The sequence below is a fragment of the Antedon bifida genome, chromosome 1 (genome assembly GCF_963402885.1).
Source record: "Antedon bifida chromosome 1, ecAntBifi1.1, whole genome shotgun sequence".
Lineage (NCBI taxonomy): Eukaryota > Metazoa > Echinodermata > Crinoidea > Comatulida > Antedonidae > Antedon > Antedon bifida.
The window spans coordinates 4,671,411-4,692,867 of NC_136226.1; the positions used below are offsets into that span (position 1 = coordinate 4,671,411).

Below are 21,457 nucleotides of genomic sequence, written 5' to 3' on the forward strand. Positions count from 1 at the left end.
CACGACGGCAAAATGGAATCGTTTGATTCTTCAAAAATCAAATCATTAAAAAATGTATTGTTACTTATGTTTTTCTTACATGAAATATGTATTAGTTTTGCAGAAAGAAATTTAAGACAGGTGCATGTTGTAAGTATTGTGTCTAATTGTATAAATATGCAGGCTCTCTGCCTAAACCTAGCTAGGCCTAGCCTAGCTAGCTAAATAAAAAATATAAAGGGCACCCGAACACGATCGGATGAGCCTGCAATCTGACGGCATGGCTGACTTAAGGTTTGACGGGTATAGGCCTAGGCCTAACAATTTTAATTATTCAGTGTTAGTTAGTAGTATATTTAAATGTAGCCTAATTATTGCTTGAAAATTGGATGTGAAGTGAAGAATTTTGATAAAGAAATATAGCCTAGGTAGGCCTAGTCTAGGTTAGGACCAGGTAGGCCCTCTAGCTAGCTAGGCTAGCCGCTATTAATTTGAATAAAAATGTTGGCATTTTCACCATGTATAATGCATGGCCATGTGGTTTAATTGTGGCAAAACAAATGGTGAATAAATAAAGCCGGTCTAACCCTACAGTACCCAGTCCTACTCCTAGTCAAGATGATTTTGAGTAAAAATATAACAAAAGAAATGTTAAAAAGCCGTGGAAATGCCACAACCCCCAGCTCCTTAATTATTCTCTTGTACTGTATGACCCCCAGGAGAGGTGCGTCTTTACAGTATAAATAATTATTGATGCAGGGTTGCGTCAAAAAACCTTGATGGTACGCCACATCAATGAACAATGTGTGACAACACCAGGCATCATATGATGATAGCAACAGTTTAAGCTGCACACATTCATCATTAATAAGTACATATTTCTTTCACATTTCCAGCCTGCATGCCGCTAGTTTTACAAATAATTTGTATTTATTTTTTAAAGTTATATCGCCATGGAAATAGGTCTCCAGCAAACAGTTATCCTAAAGATCCGTACAATGAAACAGTTTGGCCACAAGGATTTGGAATGCTAACACAGGTACAGTAAAGATTAGCAGTCGCCATGGTAGTAGTGACACAGTAGCTGGGCACAGTAACATGCTTACATAACAATGTTCTTTTGTTCATATCCTGCCTCAAGGATTTTTATATGCTGTGATGAAAAGTGGAGGCAATCTGTTCAAACTTACTGTACAATACATTCTGATTCATTACTTCAGAACATAAAAACTGTCAAAACTACTGTAGTTTGGCAAGGAAAGTGTGATTTGCCCAAATATGGTAATGATATGCCCAAATATGGTAGTGATATGACATCATCATGTCCATATATGGGCACATCACATTTTTTTGTCACATAAAGTTTGAGTGTAGACAGAGCTTTTATTAGATAATTTTTCTTTCTATCTAAAAATTGTGAAAAACTATTTATATACTTGAATATATGCAGAATTTTACATTCAAAACATTGCTTAGTAACTGGTGTATCCATTTCCACTATGTAGCTAATTATAAATTTGTGCAGAATTTTGCCCTCACCATATTGAGACATCATCATATTGTTTTTTATATGTATATTTCTAGTGTATTACTATTAATATTAATACATAATTAAATCTAATTCCTAATCTTAGCAAGGAATGAATCAGCAGTACGAGCTTGGGCAATGGTTACGGAAGCGGTACATAGAAGATGTCAAATTCTTGCAGCCATCATACGTTGCGAAGGATATCGTAATACACAGCACAGACACTCATCGTACTGTTATGTCGGCACAAAGTAACCTAGCTGGAATGTTTCCTCCGAGTGGTCGTCAAATTTGGGACAAAAACCTATTATGGCAACCGATTGGTATCTTCACATGGCCTACAGATGAAGACCCTGTAGGTGTATAATTTTGTAGAACCTAAAATCCTTTAAGGAGATACTGTACCATCAATCAGGACCTAGTATTTAAGTGCCCCCTCAATGGAAGTGTCCTCTGAGTAGGGGTTGGCCATAGTGTTTTGTTTATTAAACATTCTCAAGTTCGAAAACATAAAGTAAAATATTGAATGTTTAGAAAGAAGCCTAAATAAGTTTAAAGAAAACGTTTTGCCTAGGCTCCCAGAAATAAACATAATAACATTATAGTTAGGCAGTGATAGATATTGTTAAAACATGTTGCCCCTTCTTCATTTCATGAGAATGTGTCCTCTGGTTTCCCCTGAATAGTGATGTCCCAAATGAATATATTTATCAAAACACAAAAGCTTGTAGGATTCAACCTTATCACTAGTTTCCACTGTTCATCTTTATTTTTTAATATAGAATTTGCTTTCTTTGTTTACAGTAATTAACTGAATTAAAAGCTCTGCAACATTCTATTTCAATTTTGTTTTCACAGGTGTTAAAATCACGTATGCCTTGCCTGAAACGAGATATTCTGATTGAAGAAAAAACCAAGCCTCTGTTTGATCAGTTTAATAAAAAACACAAGGTAACAAATAAATAATGGCATAAAAATACAGGAAGCCTGATATCCCAAATCTTATTATAATTTGAGTAATTTGTTATTGTAAAACTTGTCAGTGAGTAAATGGCAAAAAATATCACTGTTGTTGTTGTTACAAGCAGTTTGATTTCATTTTTAAAGCAGTTTCAATTTTTCGTTAAAATATATTTTACAAAACTCACTCAAAAAACTCACTCAATTTCACATGGTAATAATTTCTGTTGAGAGACACTCCTTATAGTTTTTATTTTTAATGTATACAGTATATGATGTATAGAATTGATTTTTCTAGTCAAATTTTAATAAGATAGGGAAATTTTATTTCTGTAGTGTTATGTTCTAATTAAGGATGGGGTACTCTCGTTGTCATTTCCACGTACCCCACCCACAAAAAAATTGGTTTCTTATTACAATTTGAGTTTCAGCGGCCTTTATCCGATTGTAAAAAACTTTTGGTCCTTCAAAAAAAGTCTTGGTTTTGGGAGACTTTTCAGAGAATCCGGTATTGGGAGAGTTACAGTAGTGTTCTAGAATGAAAACTTAATGAAAAATTACTTAAATAAAAATATTTTAACAGGTCATTTGTTATCATCCTAGTATAAACAGGCCGTTATACTCTCGGATTTGATATAATCATGTACATTTTTTGAAATATACAAACAACAATGTACATTTCTTTTTACAGAAAATAATTGATTATATTTCTGAACATAGTGGTGTTAAAGGACAAATACATTCACTTGGGCTAGTTGCAGATGCGTTATATTTTGAGGTGTGTAACAATTATCATATTGACACAGGCTTTTGCTTAAGTCAGTTATCAGAATTACCTAAGCAAATATTTTTGTTCTTAAATCTTGAAGGACGAATTCATTCTACTATAAGATTAAAAGAACTGGTTTGATAAAATAAAACCTTAATTTTTCACTTAAGCACTTATTAGATATTGACTTAAGCAAAAAGATTTGATAAATGCCAGCACTATTCATGGGAATAGTGTTAATCTCTTATTGTCGTTTTAACTATTTATAGAAAGCAGCAAATTTGATATTACCAGATTGGGCATTGAAGAAGGTTGATGGCTGGGATGGTAATTATTATCAGTGGACGATACTTCTTAAAAATTACCAGTGGGAAGCTGTGTATCAAAATCTTAGCTCGGAGTTGAAAAAGCTACTATCAGGTAAATCTAGTTTCATCTTGAAAAAATAACTGGTTAATATTTTTACCACATATATGATCTGGGAACCTATTCACCAGTGTAGAATAAAGGCAATCTAACAACAGGACACTGAGCTCGCCTTGCAAGATAGGAACTTGTAACAGTCCTTTGATCTTAAGTCTAGCTGTGACAAAACTAACTATGTACATATTCTCTGTGGCGCAGTGTCTGTTAAGGGGCTTGGAACTTATCGTGTCGCAGCCACATATTAACCCTTTTATATCCGTAGCTCAGCATCATGTTTTCAGATTGCCGAAGTGTTGGAATAGACAAGTATGATATAATTATTGTTTTTTACATTTTCAAATCAAATGCTATGGCTAAAAACACAATACAAACTATTATTTCCTAATCCAATTTCACAATCATCAGAAATGCCACTAACCACAATTTTGTTCTGCTCTACACAAGAAAGCGTATTTAAAATACATTTTTCATAGGTACTACTGTAAGATAGTTGTTCCATCAAAAATTTCTAATGGTAACTGTAGGGTGATTTTTTTATACCATTACCCTTTTTAAAGCTCTGTCTACACTATCAGCATCACAACATCACATTTTTTTTGTCAAACTGGTTTGATAGTGGAGACAGAGCTTAAGTCTTTTTTTCAACAATATGTTGTGGTCTATGAATCCTGAACCTATGTTAGGTGTGGAAAGTGGAAATGATTGAATCTTATTGGTGTGCTAAATGAAATAACTCCTTTCTTTTATTCACTAAGGTACCCTAGTGGCTGCAATAGCTGCTAATTTTAGTACTGTTGGAATAGGGCAGCCATCTCCTAAATTCTTTATGTATTCTGCAGTAAGTATTTAAAATGTTATTTTTACTCATTTGTCTAATTGTCTAAACAGTTTGAGTAGTAGGTTTGTCTAAATCCAGTTACTTTCGGGTGTCCGGTTCGGGCATCTTATTCCCTTGGTTTAATAGTGTCCCTATGCTCCATATTAAATGCCCATTAGAAATAATGTTTTTTTTAAATTTAATGTATTGAAATAAAATTAGTAGTGGATGGGGTGTGAATATGCTTACACCTTCTCCCACCACACCACCTGCCCTCATGGCTACTTCATGTTTCATATAGATATAACCTGCGATGTAGTATTGTACAAAACGTCAGTCATTCTAAAGAAGGAGTAATACCCTTACTTTGACCAAGGTAATCTAATAACAGGACACTGAGCTTGCCTTGCCAAGATAGGATCTCATAACAGTCCTTTGTTCTTATGTCTGGCTGCAACAAATACCAACAGTACTGTACTATGTACATATTCCATGCGGCGTGCAGTTTCCGTTAAGGGCTGTGGTACTGATCGTGTCGCAGCCAGACAAACCCTTTGATCTCCGGAGCTAACCTGTTGTTAGATTGCCTTGCTTTGAGAGATAACTAGAGAGACTAAAGCTTGGTTCAACAATTGACCAATCACAAGCAATAGATAATTAGAAATGTTGCTTGTCAGTGGTCAACTTGCTTGCATTGAGCTTTACGTCCTTGAGTTGTTTGCTAGTAGGAATCAAGCTTAAACAATCCTGTAAGCAAACTGCTTTGATCTGGAAACCCATTTTAATGAAGATATGTTAGATGACAACCACTCTTTGTATTGACTTTCAATTTGTGTGGTGACCTTGATTATTTATATAATGAATCATTGTTTTTTTAGCATGATACCAATGTAGCTGGGTTACTGTCCAGTATAAGTACATTTAATAACATTCTACCTCCACCGGCCTCTTGTGTTATAGTAGAACTTTATGAAGATTTATATAAAAAGTAAGTTTTGTTCAAATTATTGACAAAAATGACAATGCTGTGGGTATAAGTGGCTGGATCTCAATGGAGATTCAAGATAAAATAAACACAAAGCTTAATCAAAACAGTAAAGCAAAACAGCCAAACAAATTCTTTGTGCAATACTAACCCTTCATCAGTGCAACTGAATACACTGTATACCCAGTTACCTATAGTTAACTAATTACTGTATACCAATCCTTATACACATTTATCCACTAAACAGTTAACTACAGTAGTTACTATAGACCAATCTTTATACATAGGATCTACTAACTGTTACAGTAGTTAACAGTAGACCAATATTTATACCCACTTATACTAAACAGTTAACTACAGCAGTTACTATAGACCAATCTTTATACATAGGATCTACTAACTGTTACAGTAGTTAACAGTAGACCAATATTTATACCCACTTATACCAAACAGTTAACTACAGCAGTTACTATAGACCAATCTTTATACATAGGATCTACTAACTGTTACAGTAGTTAACAGTAGACCAATATTTATACTCACTTATACTAAACAGTTAACTACAGCAGTTACTGTAGACCAAGTTCGTACGCAATTATCTATTAACAGTTAACTAGCGAGTCAAATCTGTATACCTAGTTATCTACTATACTAACAAATAACTAATTTTTTTTTTTTTGTGAGAATCGTAAGGTGTTTTTTTTTTCTTTTGCAGTTTGTTAACTGTAGAATTGTTATATAGAAATGATACATCAAAACCACCGTACAAACTCAGGATAGGACCTGAAGGAAACAAATGTGCAGAACAGTGTCCTTTTGACCAATTCTTAGAATATGCTAAGTCAGTGACCCCAGATGACTTTCAAAAGGAATGCAATCAACACTTCCATTTAACTATGCATGTTGAATGGAACACAGGTAAGAATCTTTGAACACGTAGTCGGCAAATTTTTATAATCTTACATTCTGTTACAGTATTATTATTTGCGTTCAAGGATGTAGCAAATCAGACGCGCTGAAACTTGTCACTTGTGCGCTCTTTATTTTTTAACTATCATGCACTGGAGTGCAAAAAGTGCCTTGTGCATGTCGCACTATTGTAAATACCCTCGAGTGCGCCCCATCTCCACTAACGCACTCTGACTTGTGTTTTATTTGTATAATAATGTAAATGATATCAAGTGATTGCTATCATCATCATAGGTTGGTTGATCTTTGCCGTTGTCTTCTTGATGTTCATCTGCTTTTTAGGCCAACCTAAAAAAAAAATTTGTTTCCTGTCGATTTTTGGCTCAAAGAAGTCGGGAGGCCGGATAATTTCTTTTTTTATTATTATTATTATTTTTGTTTGCGCGCTGAAGACGTACATAGGCATGGCTAGCTAGGCTTAATGTTTTATAGACCTGACACAACCACACACATGGCATGAAACCACCCATCTGTCCAGATAAATAAAGAAAAATAGCCTATCCTAGTCTAGGCCTAGGCTAGCTATAGAGCCTAAGATAGACCTATTTTAACAGATTATTAAATTACTAGGCTAGCCTAATTAATATTAAAGTGGAGCTACACTCAGACTTTCTCAGCTTATATTATGTTTAAGTATGTTTAATTGAAAGTGATTACATACAAAAAACAGGAAAGATATGGCAATATTTTCCAAAAACTAATTTCTAAAAAATCGGTCAGAAAATAGTGTTTTTTACTACATTACACTTTTTTAGTAACTTAGGGGTTATTAGTTTACAATACGTCGCAAAACGCGTTACACTTAGCGACTGACGCGTTTTAGTCGCCGGTGAACGCGTTGGTGAAATGTCTCCCCTTTGGTAAATTATGTGTTGGAAAATGGCGAATCAATTTTATACCAGGGAGTTGTAAAATAATTTTTACAACTCCCTGTTTATACACACAATTAATACGATTTGTTTAGGCCCAAGTAATATTTCCGATAAAAATGTCAGCATAATTTACATGTAACATCATGATTTGCACTGCACAACAACAGCATAATAATCTTAATCAAATTGCTTATTAATTTTAAGCTAGGCCTAGCTAAATCGTCTGCTCAGCCTAGCTAGCTAGGCTTGAATTCATGTCTAGGTAGGACTGTAGTCATGGGTTCGAAAATGCTTGGTCGTTTCGTCCCATTTATCGTTCCTGGGTTTTCTCGCACATTAAGAATTGTGAAACACAAAATTCTCTACAAAACAAGACTGGTATTGCTCAAAATAGTAAAGAATAGTAACAGATGTGGAAGCTTATGTCTGACTGAAAAGCAACTATTCAGGCACCCTATCATGGCCCATGGGTAGGCCGAGATTGGGTGCCATTACAAACTTCACTGCTGTAAGGCTATCAGGCAGCCAGCTAGAGGCCAAGCAGCATCGTTACATACCTAGACTCTAGTAGGCCTAGGCCTAGCTTTATTGAATATATAGCCACGTCTTTCTCAAATCTCGTTAAATTTGACATTTTAGTAATAATCTCATAATCACTTATTACACTGTGAAACATGATAGGGTCACATCCAGAATGTTTTAATATACTTTTCGCCCGTCAAAAATAACATCGCGACAATAACAGATCGCCAGCTGCAGTGTGAAAAATGTCATGAGAAATGTCACGTGATCATACTCCCTAGCAAAGTAAAAAACCCAATTGGACCCAACGGGGGAAAGTGTCTATTTACGCGAAATTGCGCAATGTATACGCAATAACAGTACCAGAAATAAAAAGATCTGGAAAAATTACATATAAAAACATTTTACATTTTTTTTTTAGTGAAGAAATACATTTTTTAGGAATATTCAAATATACCCCCCTTTTGCATGTAAAATAATAGGAAATTACAAGGTATCCCCCCAAAACGCAAAAAGGCGTGATTTTCAAGAAAATCATACTCATTGAAAAAAATTTCAAAAAAATATGAAGTATGAGGGATGATATTTTTAAAGAATAGTTGAAATGTATGAAAAATAGCAATTTTCTGGGTGGAGCTCCACTTTAAATAAGCCCTAGGCCTAGGGTCTACCCTCCTAGGCCTAGACAAAACATCGAACATAATAATAATTGTAACCAAAACAATATCGTCCCAGCCGCCGTGCGTGGTAGACCATGGTATAGATAGTACATTAAAATACAGGGGTGTACACTTTTAATAATCAAGCTAAATATGTTTTCTTCGTTGGCTGCTAGCTAAGTAGCTTGCTGTTGTTAGGGTCGATGTTCTTTATATTACCTGTTGGGCCTTGGTTGGCTTATCACATGCTTTTTTTATCGCATTGTTTTAAACACATAATAAATGAGATACAAAAAGACGTAGACAGTCCTACTAGTACTACTACGCTATCTGATGAATGGGGGAAATCCCCAAAAAACATTTTTGTGGGTAGAATTTTTTTTTTTTTTTTAATTCCACTCGACCGGAAACAAGCTATTTTTTTATTTTGGCCTTACCTTTACGATAATAATGGCCTGTAAAGGTACGGTCTACTACAAGCCACAGAGTCAATCAATTTTCATCTGCTACAGTAGGGACCAGTTTGAGCGAGTCGGAAGACGAGGCTGTATTTGATGCATAGCATTGTTTTTATATATATTATAGAATATTTAAAGATGTATTGTCACCCTGAAAAAATAATTTTTAACAAAATTTTTGTTGAATATGCCATTTTAATGTAACATAATAGTTATCCACTTTGACCAAAAATTAGATCGAAAAAAAAATGTTTTTACCTGAAAAAACTGTAATTTAAAGCAAAACATGGTCAAATTGGCTGGCAGCCAATCGGTTTTTGGTTGAATTTAAGCATTTATTTTGTCATTTTATAAGTTTCGTTTTGTTTTTCTACGGAAGTGATTAACTTTATTAAAACTACAAAATAAAATATTCAAAGTCTGATTTAATTAATCTTCATTTTTCATGTTTTTGAGGGACAATACATCTTTAAATTAAATTTAAACTAAAAATAAAATACAATCAAAAATGAAAATATCTAAATGTAGTTGAGGTGCTGATTTATGATCTGTTGAATTTGGGATTTGAACCCAATATTTGTATACAAAAAACAATGTTTTATTTAATCAATTTTTTTGATTGTCCTGATTATATGTGATAAATGGCATGTTTATGAACCAGTAGTACTGTATTACCTTATTTGTACCTTATTTTATTAACTATTCATTTTACTTTTTGAAATTTTATTTAGAATTCAAACTAAGTATTTGTAGCACTGTGTACTATAGGGCACTGTGTACTATAGGGCACTTAAAAATTTACCATATTCTATCATTGTTTTTAATGTTTTTTAAAATATTGGTCTAAAATGTATTTTAGACTTGAATTGCCATGTTATGCTCTTCCAGTAATTTTATAAACAGGGTAAGTTTATGTTATTGTACAAAAAAATGTTACCGCCGTACTGTAAATGATCAAATAAGCGTAGTGCTAACCTTTTTTTGCCATATTGGTGAGTGAATTTGTGGTACATCACTATAAGTATAAATGAAATAAAATATGTGTGAAATATATTTACACTGTAATTACATCAATTATAAATTAACAATTGAGGTAAACAAATAAAGTGTTGCAGTTGAAAAAAAAATCACTAAACCCTCCATTTTAAAAAGCGTTGTAGTATTCATAATACAGTACCAATAAATTTGTTGTAAAGATTGTAATTTAATTTAACTGGACAAATTTTGCAATACTGTTCAGGAAAGATTGTTAGTAATTTGTAAATGATGGTACAGTTTACAACTTATGGAATAGATATCATAAATTGTAGAAATATATTAATTATTAAACAGATTTTCGCGTTTTTTGACGTGCAAGAATTCTATATGTCCAAATATTATTTTATTTACAGTACTCTAGTCTTTCCAAAGAATATTCATCATTCCTCCTATGTTAATATTTCACTTCATATTTTTACACTACGTTTAGTTTTGTACTGTGGAATATATTGAGGTAATGTGCTGAATAGTGTTTGACCATGTCTAGCTTGGGTGCTTCAATCTTGTATGTGATGGTGCTAGTGTGCACTATGGACTACAGTATATATATAACTGTAGGTTGTACAGACATTGTTGCCTTGTGCCTATTCCCTTGCCCTCTGGTTACTTCATTTCTGAAAGCCAAATTATTTTAAGCTCTGTCTACACTATCAACCTAGTTTGACAAAAAAATGTGATGTGCTCAAATATGGTAGGGATATGATGTCATCATGTTCATATATGGGCACATAACATTATTTTGTTACATAAAGTTAAGTTTGATGGTGTAGACAGAGCTTTAAGCAAATTACACGCTTTTTTTTAATTGCATTGTTTCTGAATCTAATTCCTTTTCTGCCATCAATTGGACCACCTTAACAGGCTTATTTAAAGGACCACATTGGTATCAATAATACAACCAGAAAGATTTAAAAATAATTTAATACAGTAGTTTACATTATTATTTAAGACAAATAAAAGATATTCTGTTTGGTGTAGAATTTTTGCAATTTTTAGATAAAGTGCAATAAATATTTAACTTTTTGATATTAGTACTATGTAGTAGTTTTTGGTAACTGCTCAATCACATTTAAACATGTTTTTAGGACATATTGTAAATGTTATTCAAGGGTTTTAAAGTAAGTCGTCTACTACTAGTCTAATATTTGTTATCATTCTTGGTTTTAATGTTAATTTTATGCATGTGTATATATTGTATGGGTATATATGTGTGTATGTATATATATGTTTGATATATAGTATGTATTTCTATATATATACACGGTGTGTGTGAATGTGTTGATATTATATATATATACAAATATATAAACTGAAAGAAACACAAATTATGATAAATAAGTTAACAAACGTTTCATAAGTAAACAACTTTTTTTATTAAATATGCAATATATTTTGTAATAGATAACATAAAAAATATGCAGAAAATAATGTAAACATATATTTTTTTTAAAGTGTAGTAGACAAAACAAATATATACATTAAGAAAACATTGGGTACTACGTATAGGCCAAAATGTTAGAATTATATTAATATTTTAGAGGATAAAAATAAGAAACTATTCTCATCATCCAGGCCCGTAACCAGGGGGGGATCGGGGGGATCGTACGATCCCCCCCGCTGAACAGCGAGTTCCGCTTGGCCTCCCACTTTTTTTTTGCTGAGCATACTAACACAACACGACGATTGTTCACTACAGGCCTAGTCAAGCATTAATAAATTTAATTAATATATATATATATATATTTTAACTAAAATATAAAAACCTAACACTAAAATTTACAAGATAAGTTCTATTTGATAACTGCTGAACATCGTGGTTCTAGCGAGCTGTACACAGAGCATAGTTGTTTGCTTGACATAACAGGGTATTCCCCTACACAGGTCTCCGCGTGCGTGTGACGTGCCCAGCAGCCAGCTGCTTGATAGAGAAAGCATGCAGCTCACACGCAAGTGCAAGATGCAACGGTTGAGTGAATTCAGAGATCATCTTAATTCCATGGTTTTTTACCTAAACACCACATGATGGTGAATATGCCTGTTAAAGTCTCAATGATACGATCCCTAATGTACCATGTTGTTGCTAGGAGGCTTGAAAGGAGGAGGGATCTAGCCTAATTTCGGTCGGCAAGAGAATGCCGTCCTCTGACAATATAAGGTCGGCAATTGAAATTTGTGGGCTGGTAATTACACCAACTTATAGTTCATAAACAAAAGAGAATAGCCGGAAATGCGATTTGCGGCCATAGGCCTATAGAGAAAAAAAAAATCGAGGGTATGGTTCCAGTGGCGGATCTAGCGGGGGCGTATGGGGCGTAAAGTACAGGCAAGTTGTTAGCTTGCATTTGGTACCCTAGGTAAGTATCAGCTGCATGTTCCACATGTCGTAATTTGCGAGCTTTAGAGTGTTTGGTAAATGACATTATGAGATGTTTGTAAATCGTTTTAAACGACTTACAATGCGCTAGAACGTCAAAATTTCCAGGGGCCGTCGGCCCCTGGACCCAGACCGAGGGCCCTTGGCGGCCCCCTGGCCCCCAGCCAATGTTTGCTCGCTTCGCTCGCAAAGCTACGCCACCCCTATTTCAATATCCTGGATCCGCCCCTGGGTTCCACTAAAGAACTTAACGATCCACCCCGCCGTCAAACCTGGTTACGGCCCTGTCATCAGAACAGTAAACAACGCCTAGAGTGCTTATATACCAATAGGACATGTTGTATACCAATAGAACATGTCCTATTGGTATATAAGCACTCTAGGCGTTGTTTACTGTTCTGATGATGAGAATAGTTTCTCGAAACATGTCACATTTTAAGGCAGTTTGCCTTTTTATTAAATGCCTCGCTATAGTCATTTTAACTCGTAAGTTTGGTGGTATTATTCATGATTTATCTAAAAAATAAGAAAATAACGAAAAAATGTAGAAAACGCTGTAAGATTCTGTAATTGTTGTTTATGAAACATTGATTGAATAAAGGTGGTGGTTAACCACAAAAGATAAAATTAAATTTATGTTTTATTCACTTTCATTTTAAGTTTTGTGATTTTTTAAATGGAGACGCAGAGACGCAGACAGACAGACAGACAGACAGACAGACAGAGAGACAGGGGAGAGGCAGAAAGACCGAGACAGGGTCATATGTTAAAATAAATATTAATAAATGTTATAGTTGTCCATGTGTTTCTATTATTACAGTATTTTCATTTTTATTCCAAGATTCACAGCGCATGGCGTTCAAACTAAACTTTTTTGTCTATAGAGGGCGTTTTTTTAAAAGACTAAACAAAAACACGACGGCAAAATGGAATCGTTTGATTCTTCAAATATCAAATCATTAAAAAATGTATTGTTAATTATGTTTTTCTTACATGAAATATGTATTAGTTTTGCAGAAAGAAATTTAAGACAGGTGCATGTTGTAAGTATTGTGTCTAATTGTATAAATATGCAGGCTCTTTGCCTAAACCTAGCTAGGCCTAGCTAAATAAAAAATAAAAAGGGCACCGGAACACGATCGGATGATCTGACGGCATGGCTGACTTAAGGTTTGACGGGTATAGGCCTAGGCCTAACAATTTTAATTATTATTCAGTGTAAGTTGACCAATTAGTATGTATATTATTTATTTCTTAGTATATTTAAATGTAGCCTAATTATTGCTTAAAAATGGAGTGTCAAGTGAAGAATTTTAATATAGAAAAATACTGTATAGGCCTAGGCTAGGCCTCTGCTCTAGCCTTGGTAACGGGACGATTCGGCCTTGAGACGATTCGGCCCGGGACGATTAGGCCCTGAGACGATTCGGCCCACTCAAATTTATTGACTTTGACAAAGAATTTTAATTAATGTTTAAATAATGTATGTTTTTTTATTTCTTTGGACCTATTCCCCGGAAAAAACTTGACTAAACTTCCACAAAACGATACCGTTTGTAGACATGACGGTATCAGAGTTACAGATTACATTTTTATATTAGCCTATATATCAGAAGAATTACTGTATTTACATTGAAATACATTTGAAAACTTGATAAAAACCAAAAAAAAACTGTATAACATTATAATTAACAATCATTGGTTTTGTCTAAATGTGGGACGATTCAGCCTGCAAAGTGGGACGTTTCGGCCCAAAAGCCGAATAGTCCTGGGCGGCTGAATCGTCTCAGGGCCGAATCGTCCTGGAACCCTAGCCTTGGGGCTAGGCCTAGGCCTCCCTTAGCTAGGCCTAGGCCCTTTATTACTCCCTAGGCTAGCCGCTTTAATATAAAGTAATTCATTTGAATAACAATTTTGGCATTTTCACTATGTATAATGCATGGCCATGTGGTTTAATTGTGGCAAAACAAATTGTGAATAAATAAATCCGGTCTAACCACAGTTACAGTAGTCGTCACGATGATTTTGATTAAAAATATAACAAAAGAAATGTTAAAAAGTCGTGGAAATGCCACAACCCCCAGCTCCTTAATTATTCTCTTGTACTGTATGACCCACTGTGTATGACCCCCAGGAGAGGTGCGTCTTTACAGTATAAATAATTATTGATGCAGGGGTGCGTCAAAAAACCTTGATGGTACGCCACATCAATGAACAATGTGTGACAACACCAGGCATCATCATGATGACAGCAACAGTTTAAGCTTGTACACAGTTCATCAATAAGTACATATTTCTTTTCACATTTGAAGCTACTTTCTGTATTCTTGTTTCCAGCCTGCTTGCCGCTAGTTTTAAAAATAATTTGTATTTGTTTTTTTAAGTTATATCGCCATGGAAATAGGTCTCCAGTTAACAGTTATCCTAAAGATCCGTACAATGAAACAGTTTGGCCACAAGGATTTGGAATGCTAACACAGGTACAGTAAAGATTAGCAGTCGCCATGGTAGTAGTGGCACAGTAACATGCTTACGTAACGATGTTCTTTTGTTCATATCCTGCCTCAAGGATTTTTATATGCTGTGATGATAAGTGGAGGCAATCTGTTTAAACTCACTGTAAAATACATTCCGATTCATTTCTTCAGAACATAAAGCTCTGTCTAAACTGTCAAAACTACTGTAGTTTGGCAAAGAAAGTGTGATTTCCCCAAATACGGTAATGATATGCCCAAATATGGTAGTGATATGACATCATTATGTCCATATATGGATATATGTTGTCACATAAAGTTTGATAGTGTAGACAGAGCTTTAGATAATCTTTCTTTCTATCTAAAAATTGTATACTTATCCATTGTCCATTATCAATTGGTATTGTCTGGATATGCAGAATTTTACATTCAAAACATGCTTAGTAACTGGTGTATCCATTTCCACTATGTAGCTAATTATAAATTTTAATTATGCAGAATTTTGTCCCTCACCATATTGAGATATCATCATATTGTTTTTTATATTTCTAGTATAGTTGTAAAATATTAATACATAATTAAAATTAATTCCTAATCTTAGCAAGGAATGAATCAGCAGTACGAGCTTGGGCAGTGGTTACGGAAGCGGTACATAGAAGATGTCAAATTCTTGCAGCCATCATACGTTGCGAAGGATATCGTAATACACAGCACAGACACTCATCGTACTGTTATGTCGGCACAAAGTAACCTAGCTGGAATGTTTCCTCCGAGTGTTCGTCAAATTTGGGACAAAAATCTATTATGGCAACCGATTGGTATCTTCACATGGCCTACAGATGAAGACCCTGTACGTGTATAATTTTGTAGAACCTAAAACCCTATTAAGGAGATACTGTACCATCAATCAGGACCTAGTATTTAAGTGTCCCCTCAATAGAAGTGTCCTCCGAGTAGGGGTTGGCCATAGTGTTTTGTTTATTAAACATTCTCCACACATAAACACTATTATGTAGGCTCAAAAACAACATAAAGTAAAATATTTAATGTTTAAAAGGAAGCCTAAATAAGTTTAAAGAAAACTTTATGCCTAGGCTCCCAGAAATAACAATATAGTTAGGCAGTGAAAGATATTGTTAAAACATGTTGCCCCTTCTTGTGTCCTCTGGTTTCTGTATAAAGTTTCACAGTTTATCTTAATTTATGTTTTTTAATATAGAATTTGCTTTCTTTGTTTACAGTAATTAACTGAATTAAAAGCTCTGCAACATTCTATTTCAATTTTGTTTTCGCAGGTTTTAAAATCACGTATGCCTTGCCCGAAACGAGATATTCTGATTGAAGAAAAAACCAAGCCTTTGTTTGATCAGTTTAATAAAAAACACAAGGTAACAAATAAATAATGCCATGTATATGTCTGTGTGTTTTTAATAGTAACAAATAATTTGGGAACTTTTGGACCTAAAAAAATCTGGTTTTGAAAGAATTTTTCAGTTTTTTAGTATGGAAACTTTCCAATTACTTTTGTTTTTTGTATGAAAAATTATTTATGTATATATCAGGTCGTTTGTTATCATCTTTAATTTAAATTTAATTTAATCATTTACATTTTTATACAAGCAACAAGGTTCATTATTTTTTACAGAAAATAATTGATTATATTTCTGAACATAGTGGTGTTAAAGGACAAATACATTCACTTGGGCAAGTTGCAGATGCGTTATATTTTGAGGTTTGTAACAATTACCATATTGACGCAGGTATAAGACTTGGTTTTTGCTGAAGTCAGTTTTCACAATTACATAAGCAAATATTTTTTTCTTAAATCTTAAAGGACGAATTCATTCTACTATATAAGATTAAAAGAACTGGTTTGATGAAATAAAACCTTAATTTTTCACTTAAGCACTTATTAAATATTGACTTAAGCAAAAAGATTTGATAAATGCCAGCACTATTCATGGGAATAGTGTTAATCTCTTATTGTTGTTTTAACTATTTATAGAATGCAGCAAATTTGACATTACCAGATTGGGCATTACAGAAGGTTGATGGCTGGGATGGTAATTATTATCAGTGGACGATACTTCTTAAAAATTACCAGTATGAAGCTGTGTATCAAAATCTGAGCTCTGAGTTGAAGAAGCTACTATCAGGTAAATCTAGTTTCATAGGTCTTGAAAAAATAACTGGTTAATATTTTTACCACATATATGATCAGGGACCTATTCACCAGTGTAGAATCAAGGAAAACTAAAGCTCTGTCTACACTATCAAACTAGTTTGACAAAAAAGTATGATGCACCCAAATATGGTAGTGATATGACATCATCATGTCCATATATGGGCACATCACATTTTTTTGTCACATAAAGTTTGATAGTGTAGACAGTCTTTTTTTTGTTGTGATCTATAGATCCTGAACCTGACATAAAGTGCAAATGAATGAGTGAATCTTATTGGTGTGCTAAATGAAATAACTCCTTTCTTTTATTCACTAAGGTACCCTAGTGGCTGCAATAGCTGCTAATTTTAGTGCTGTTGGAATAGGGCAGCCATCTCCTAAATTATTTATGTATTCTGCAGTAAGTATTTAAAATGTTATTTTTTACTCATTTGTCCATGTCTAAACTGTTTAAGTGATAGGTTTCGGGGGTGCAGTTGAGGCGTCCAGTTCCTGCATCCTGTTCGAGCATCTTATACCCATGATTTAATAGTGTCCATATGCATGCCCATTAGAAGTATTTGTTTTAATTTAATATATTGAAATAAAATTAATAGTGGATGGGGTGTGAATATGCTTACACCTTCTCCCACCACACCCCCTGCCCCCTGGCTACTTCATGTTTCATAGAGATATAACCTGTGATGTATTGTACAAAACGTCAGCCATTCTAAATAAATCATACGGAGTAGCACCCTTACTTTGACCAAGGTAATCTAACTGAGTGACACAATGGCAAGATAGGAATTTGTAACACTCCCTTGATCTTATGTCTGGCTGCAACAAATACCTTGCTCTGAGAGACTAATTAAAGCTTGGTTTACTAATTGACCAATCACAAGGTATAGATAATTAGAAATGTTGCTTGTCATTGGTCAACTTGCTTTCATTGAGCTTTACATGCTTGCATTGTGCAAGCTTATAATAAGCCTGTAAAATAGCAAAATGCTTTGGTCTGGAAACCCATTTTAATGAAGATATGTTAGATGACAACCACTCTTTGTATATTGACTTTCAATTTATGTGGTGACCTGGATTATTTATATATTGAATCATTGTTTTTTTAGCATGATACCAATGTAGCTGGGTTACTGTCCAGTATAAGTACAATTAATAACATTGTACCTCCACCAGCTTCTTGTGTTATAGTAGAACTTTATGAAGATGTAGACATCAAGTAAGTTTTGTTTTGGTAAATTAAATACATAATATCATAGATTTACACCTCATTTCATAGTATTTTATTTATGATAAAGTACTGTGATATCACATTTGCTATAGCAAAGTCAAAATGATAAAAATCGGAAAGAGGTAGAGATTAGATTCAAAATGACAATGCTGTGGGTATCAGTGGCTGGATCTCAATGGAGATACAAAATAAGATAAACACTGAACAAAATGACAATGCTGTGGGTATCAGTGGCTGGATCTCGATGGAGATACAAAATAAAATAAGCACTGAACAAAATGACAATGCTGTGGGTATCAGTGGCTGGATCTCATTGGAGATTTCATGTTTTTTTGTGAGAATCTAAAGCTTAAATAAAATCTTTTTTTTTTTTTTCAGTTTGTTAACTGTAGAATTATTATATAGAAATGATACATCAAAACCACCGTACAAACTCGGGATAGGACCTGATGGAAACAAATGTGCAGAACAGTGTCCTTTTGACCAATTCGTAGAATATGCTAAATCGGTGACCCCAGATGACTTTCAAAAGGAATGCAATCAACATGTCCATTTAACTATGCCTGTTGAATGGAACACAGGTAAGACAATTTGAGAATGTAGTAGTTCGCAAAGCTGTTTTTAAAACTAGGGTTCTCCGAGGGAAGACTACCCTGGGTTACAGGCAGCGTAATTATCTGTACAATATAAATATTTTAATAAAGAACGTAGCTCTTATTCTCAATGGTATATAAATTTAAAATAAAAATGTATAGCATGGTATAAATGTAGATCTCGAGTACATCAGCAGTGAAGTCAACTGATACATAAGTGTCCGTCAATGACGGCCATGTGTCTTCAGAAGACGGCTACAAGAACAATAACAGTATATAATCTTGCATGGTATTATTATTATTATTTTATAATGACAATTATATCAAGCGATTGCTACCATCTAGATCATTCACATCATAGGTTGGTTGATCTTTGCTGTTGTCTTCTTGATGTTCATCTGCCTAGCGTTTACTATGTGCGTGCTAACGATAATAATGGCCTGTAACGGTACGGTCTACTACAAGCCGCGGAGTCGAATGCAACCGATCGATTTCCATCTGCTAGGGACCGGTATGAGCGAGTCGGAAGACGAGGCTGTATTTGATGCATAGCATTGTTTTTATATTGTAGAATATTTAAATTAAATTTAAATTAAAAATAATATACAAAAATGAAAATATCTAAATGTAGTTGAGGTGCTGATTTATGGTCTGTTTAATTTGGGATTTGAACCCAATATTTGTATACAATGTTTGGTGCTCAACCAATTAACCATATAGTACATGTATTATGATTTTCTATGTTTAATTAGGATTTCAACCCAGTATGTGTAATGTTTAATGCACAACTAATTAACCAGGCATGTATTAATGTCATAAGTGGCACAAACCAAACATGTTTTTTAACCAGTACTGTATTAACCTTATTGTATTAACCATTCATGATTTTACTTTTTGAAATTTTATTTTAATATTCAAACTATTGTATTTGTAGCACTGTGTACTATATGGCTTTATCATTGTTTTTAATGTTTTTAAAATATTGGTCTAAAATGTATTTTAGACTTTAATTGCCATTTTATGCTCTTCCAGTAATTTTATAAGCAGGGTAAGGTTATGTTATTGTACAAAAAAAAAAACAATTCCGCCACTGTACTGTAAATGATAAAATAAGCGTAGTGCTAACCTTTTTTGTTGCCATATTGGTATTTTATTGAATACCGTAGAGTGAATTTGTGGTACATGACTATTTAAATGAATTAAAGTATGTGCGAAATATATTTACACCTGTAATAACAGCAATTAGAAACACATTTAAATTATAGTCAATTTGAACATTTTAATTTTCTGAAATACTAAAATTATAGATTAACAATTGAGGTAATTGAATAAAGTTTAGATAAGCCACTAAACCCTCCATGTTAAAAAGCATTGTAGTATTCATAATACCAATACATTTTTGGTAAATTTTGCAATACTATTAGGAAAGAATTTTAGCAGTAATTTTTAAATGATGGTACAGTTTACAGCTTATGGAATAGATATCATAAATTGTAGAAATATATCATATATCATCATATACACATTTATTCAGTTATTATTATTAAACAGCGTTTTTGACACGCAGGAGAACGATGTGTAAATTCTATATGTCCGAACAGGACCCATTATGTTTGATTTCATTACAGTACTCTAGTCTTTCCAAAGAATATTCATCATTCCTCCTGTTAATATTTCACTTCATATTTTTAGCATTTTTACACTACGTTTAGTTTTGTGCTGTGGAATATATTGAGGTAATTTGCTGAATAGTGTTTGACCATGTCTAGCTTGGGTGCTTCAATCTTGTGTGTGATGGTGCTAGTGCAATAGCCAAGTCTATTGCACTGTGGACTATGTAACTGTAGGTTGTATAGACATTGTTGCCTTGTGCCCATTCCCTTGCCCCCCTCTTAATTAATAGTATTAAAATATTTACGCCAACTACAGCCAAAATAATTTTAAGCTCTGTCTACACTATCTAAAAAGCATGATGTGCCAAAATATGGTAGTGATATGATGTTGTCATGTCCATATATGGGCACATTATGTTGTCACATAAAGTTTGATGGTGTAGATGCTTGTTTGGTGTTTCAGAACTTTGCATTATTTCTGAATATAATTCCTTTTCTGCCATCAATTGGACAACCTTAACAGGTTTATTTAAAGGACCACATTGGTATCAATAATACAACCAGAAAGATTTTAATATAATTTAATACAGTAGTAGTAGTAGTAGTAGTAGTAGTACATTATTATTTAAGAAAAATAAAAGATATTCTGTTTGGTGTAGAATTTTTGCAATTTTTAGATATAAAGTGCAATAAATATTTAACTTTTTAATATTAGTACTATGAAGTAGTTTTTGGTAACTGCTCACACACATTTAAGCATGTTTTATGGACTTTTATTTTTAAAATCAAACTACTGTAACTGTAAAAATATACATTTCACCATAAATATTTAAAAAATCAATGTTCTATTTTTAATCCACCAGATTTTTAATTTGTGTTTTATTTACTTTCATTTGATGTTTTTCAAACTTTTGTGATTTTTTAAAATCAAACTGTAATGTAATAAATAATATACAGATTTAAACATTTCTTAATTTCAATATTGTTTTGTCAATTGCAACTTTGTGT

The 21,457-nt window shown here is 33.5% G+C and overlaps 2 protein-coding genes across 3 annotated transcripts; both read left to right on the plus strand.

The window, feature by feature from the left end:
• Positions 1-7,008, plus strand: LOC144838526 (prostatic acid phosphatase-like). The gene is made up of 10 exons (XM_078693931.1): positions 1-129; positions 923-1,018; positions 1,614-1,862; positions 2,366-2,458; positions 3,159-3,245; positions 3,506-3,656; positions 4,418-4,500; positions 5,358-5,467; positions 6,180-6,382; positions 6,668-7,008. The coding sequence occupies exons 1-10, from the start codon at positions 13-15 to the stop codon at positions 6,847-6,849; spliced, it is 1,371 nt and encodes a 456-aa protein (XP_078550057.1). The 5' UTR covers positions 1-12; the 3' UTR covers positions 6,850-7,008.
• Positions 7,009-13,282: 6,274 nt separating this feature from the next.
• Positions 13,283-21,395, plus strand: LOC144838511 (prostatic acid phosphatase-like). 2 transcript variants are annotated; one of them, XM_078693913.1, is made up of 10 exons: positions 13,283-13,399; positions 14,741-14,836; positions 15,432-15,680; positions 16,126-16,218; positions 16,476-16,562; positions 16,836-16,986; positions 17,333-17,415; positions 18,122-18,231; positions 18,622-18,824; positions 19,198-21,395. In XM_078693913.1, the coding sequence occupies exons 1-10, from the start codon at positions 13,283-13,285 to the stop codon at positions 19,386-19,388; spliced, it is 1,380 nt and encodes a 459-aa protein (XP_078550039.1). In that variant the 3' UTR covers positions 19,389-21,395. The 2 variants fall into 2 exon arrangements, with proteins under 2 accessions (XP_078550039.1, XP_078550046.1); XM_078693920.1 differs by lacking the exon at positions 13,283-13,399 and adding an exon at positions 13,523-13,574.
• Positions 21,396-21,457: the final 62 nt, after the last annotated feature.

Coding starts and splice junctions, on each gene's coding strand:
- LOC144838526 (XM_078693931.1), top strand. CDS start 13: ATGGAATCGTTTGATTCTTCAAAAATCAAATCATTAAAAAATGTATTG. Junction 1,019..1,613: donor GATTTGGAATGCTAACACAG/GTACAGTAAAGA, acceptor TCCTAATCTTAG/CAAGGAATGAATCAGCAGTA. Junction 1,863..2,365: donor GGCCTACAGATGAAGACCCT/GTAGGTGTATAA, acceptor TTGTTTTCACAG/GTGTTAAAATCACGTATGCC.
- LOC144838511 (XM_078693913.1), top strand. CDS start 13,283: ATGGAATCGTTTGATTCTTCAAATATCAAATCATTAAAAAATGTATTG. Junction 13,400..14,740: donor ATTTAAGACAGGTGCATGTT/GTAAGTATTGTG, acceptor TGTTTTTTTAAG/TTATATCGCCATGGAAATAG. Junction 18,825..19,197: donor GCCTGTTGAATGGAACACAG/GTAAGACAATTT, acceptor TTCACATCATAG/GTTGGTTGATCTTTGCTGTT.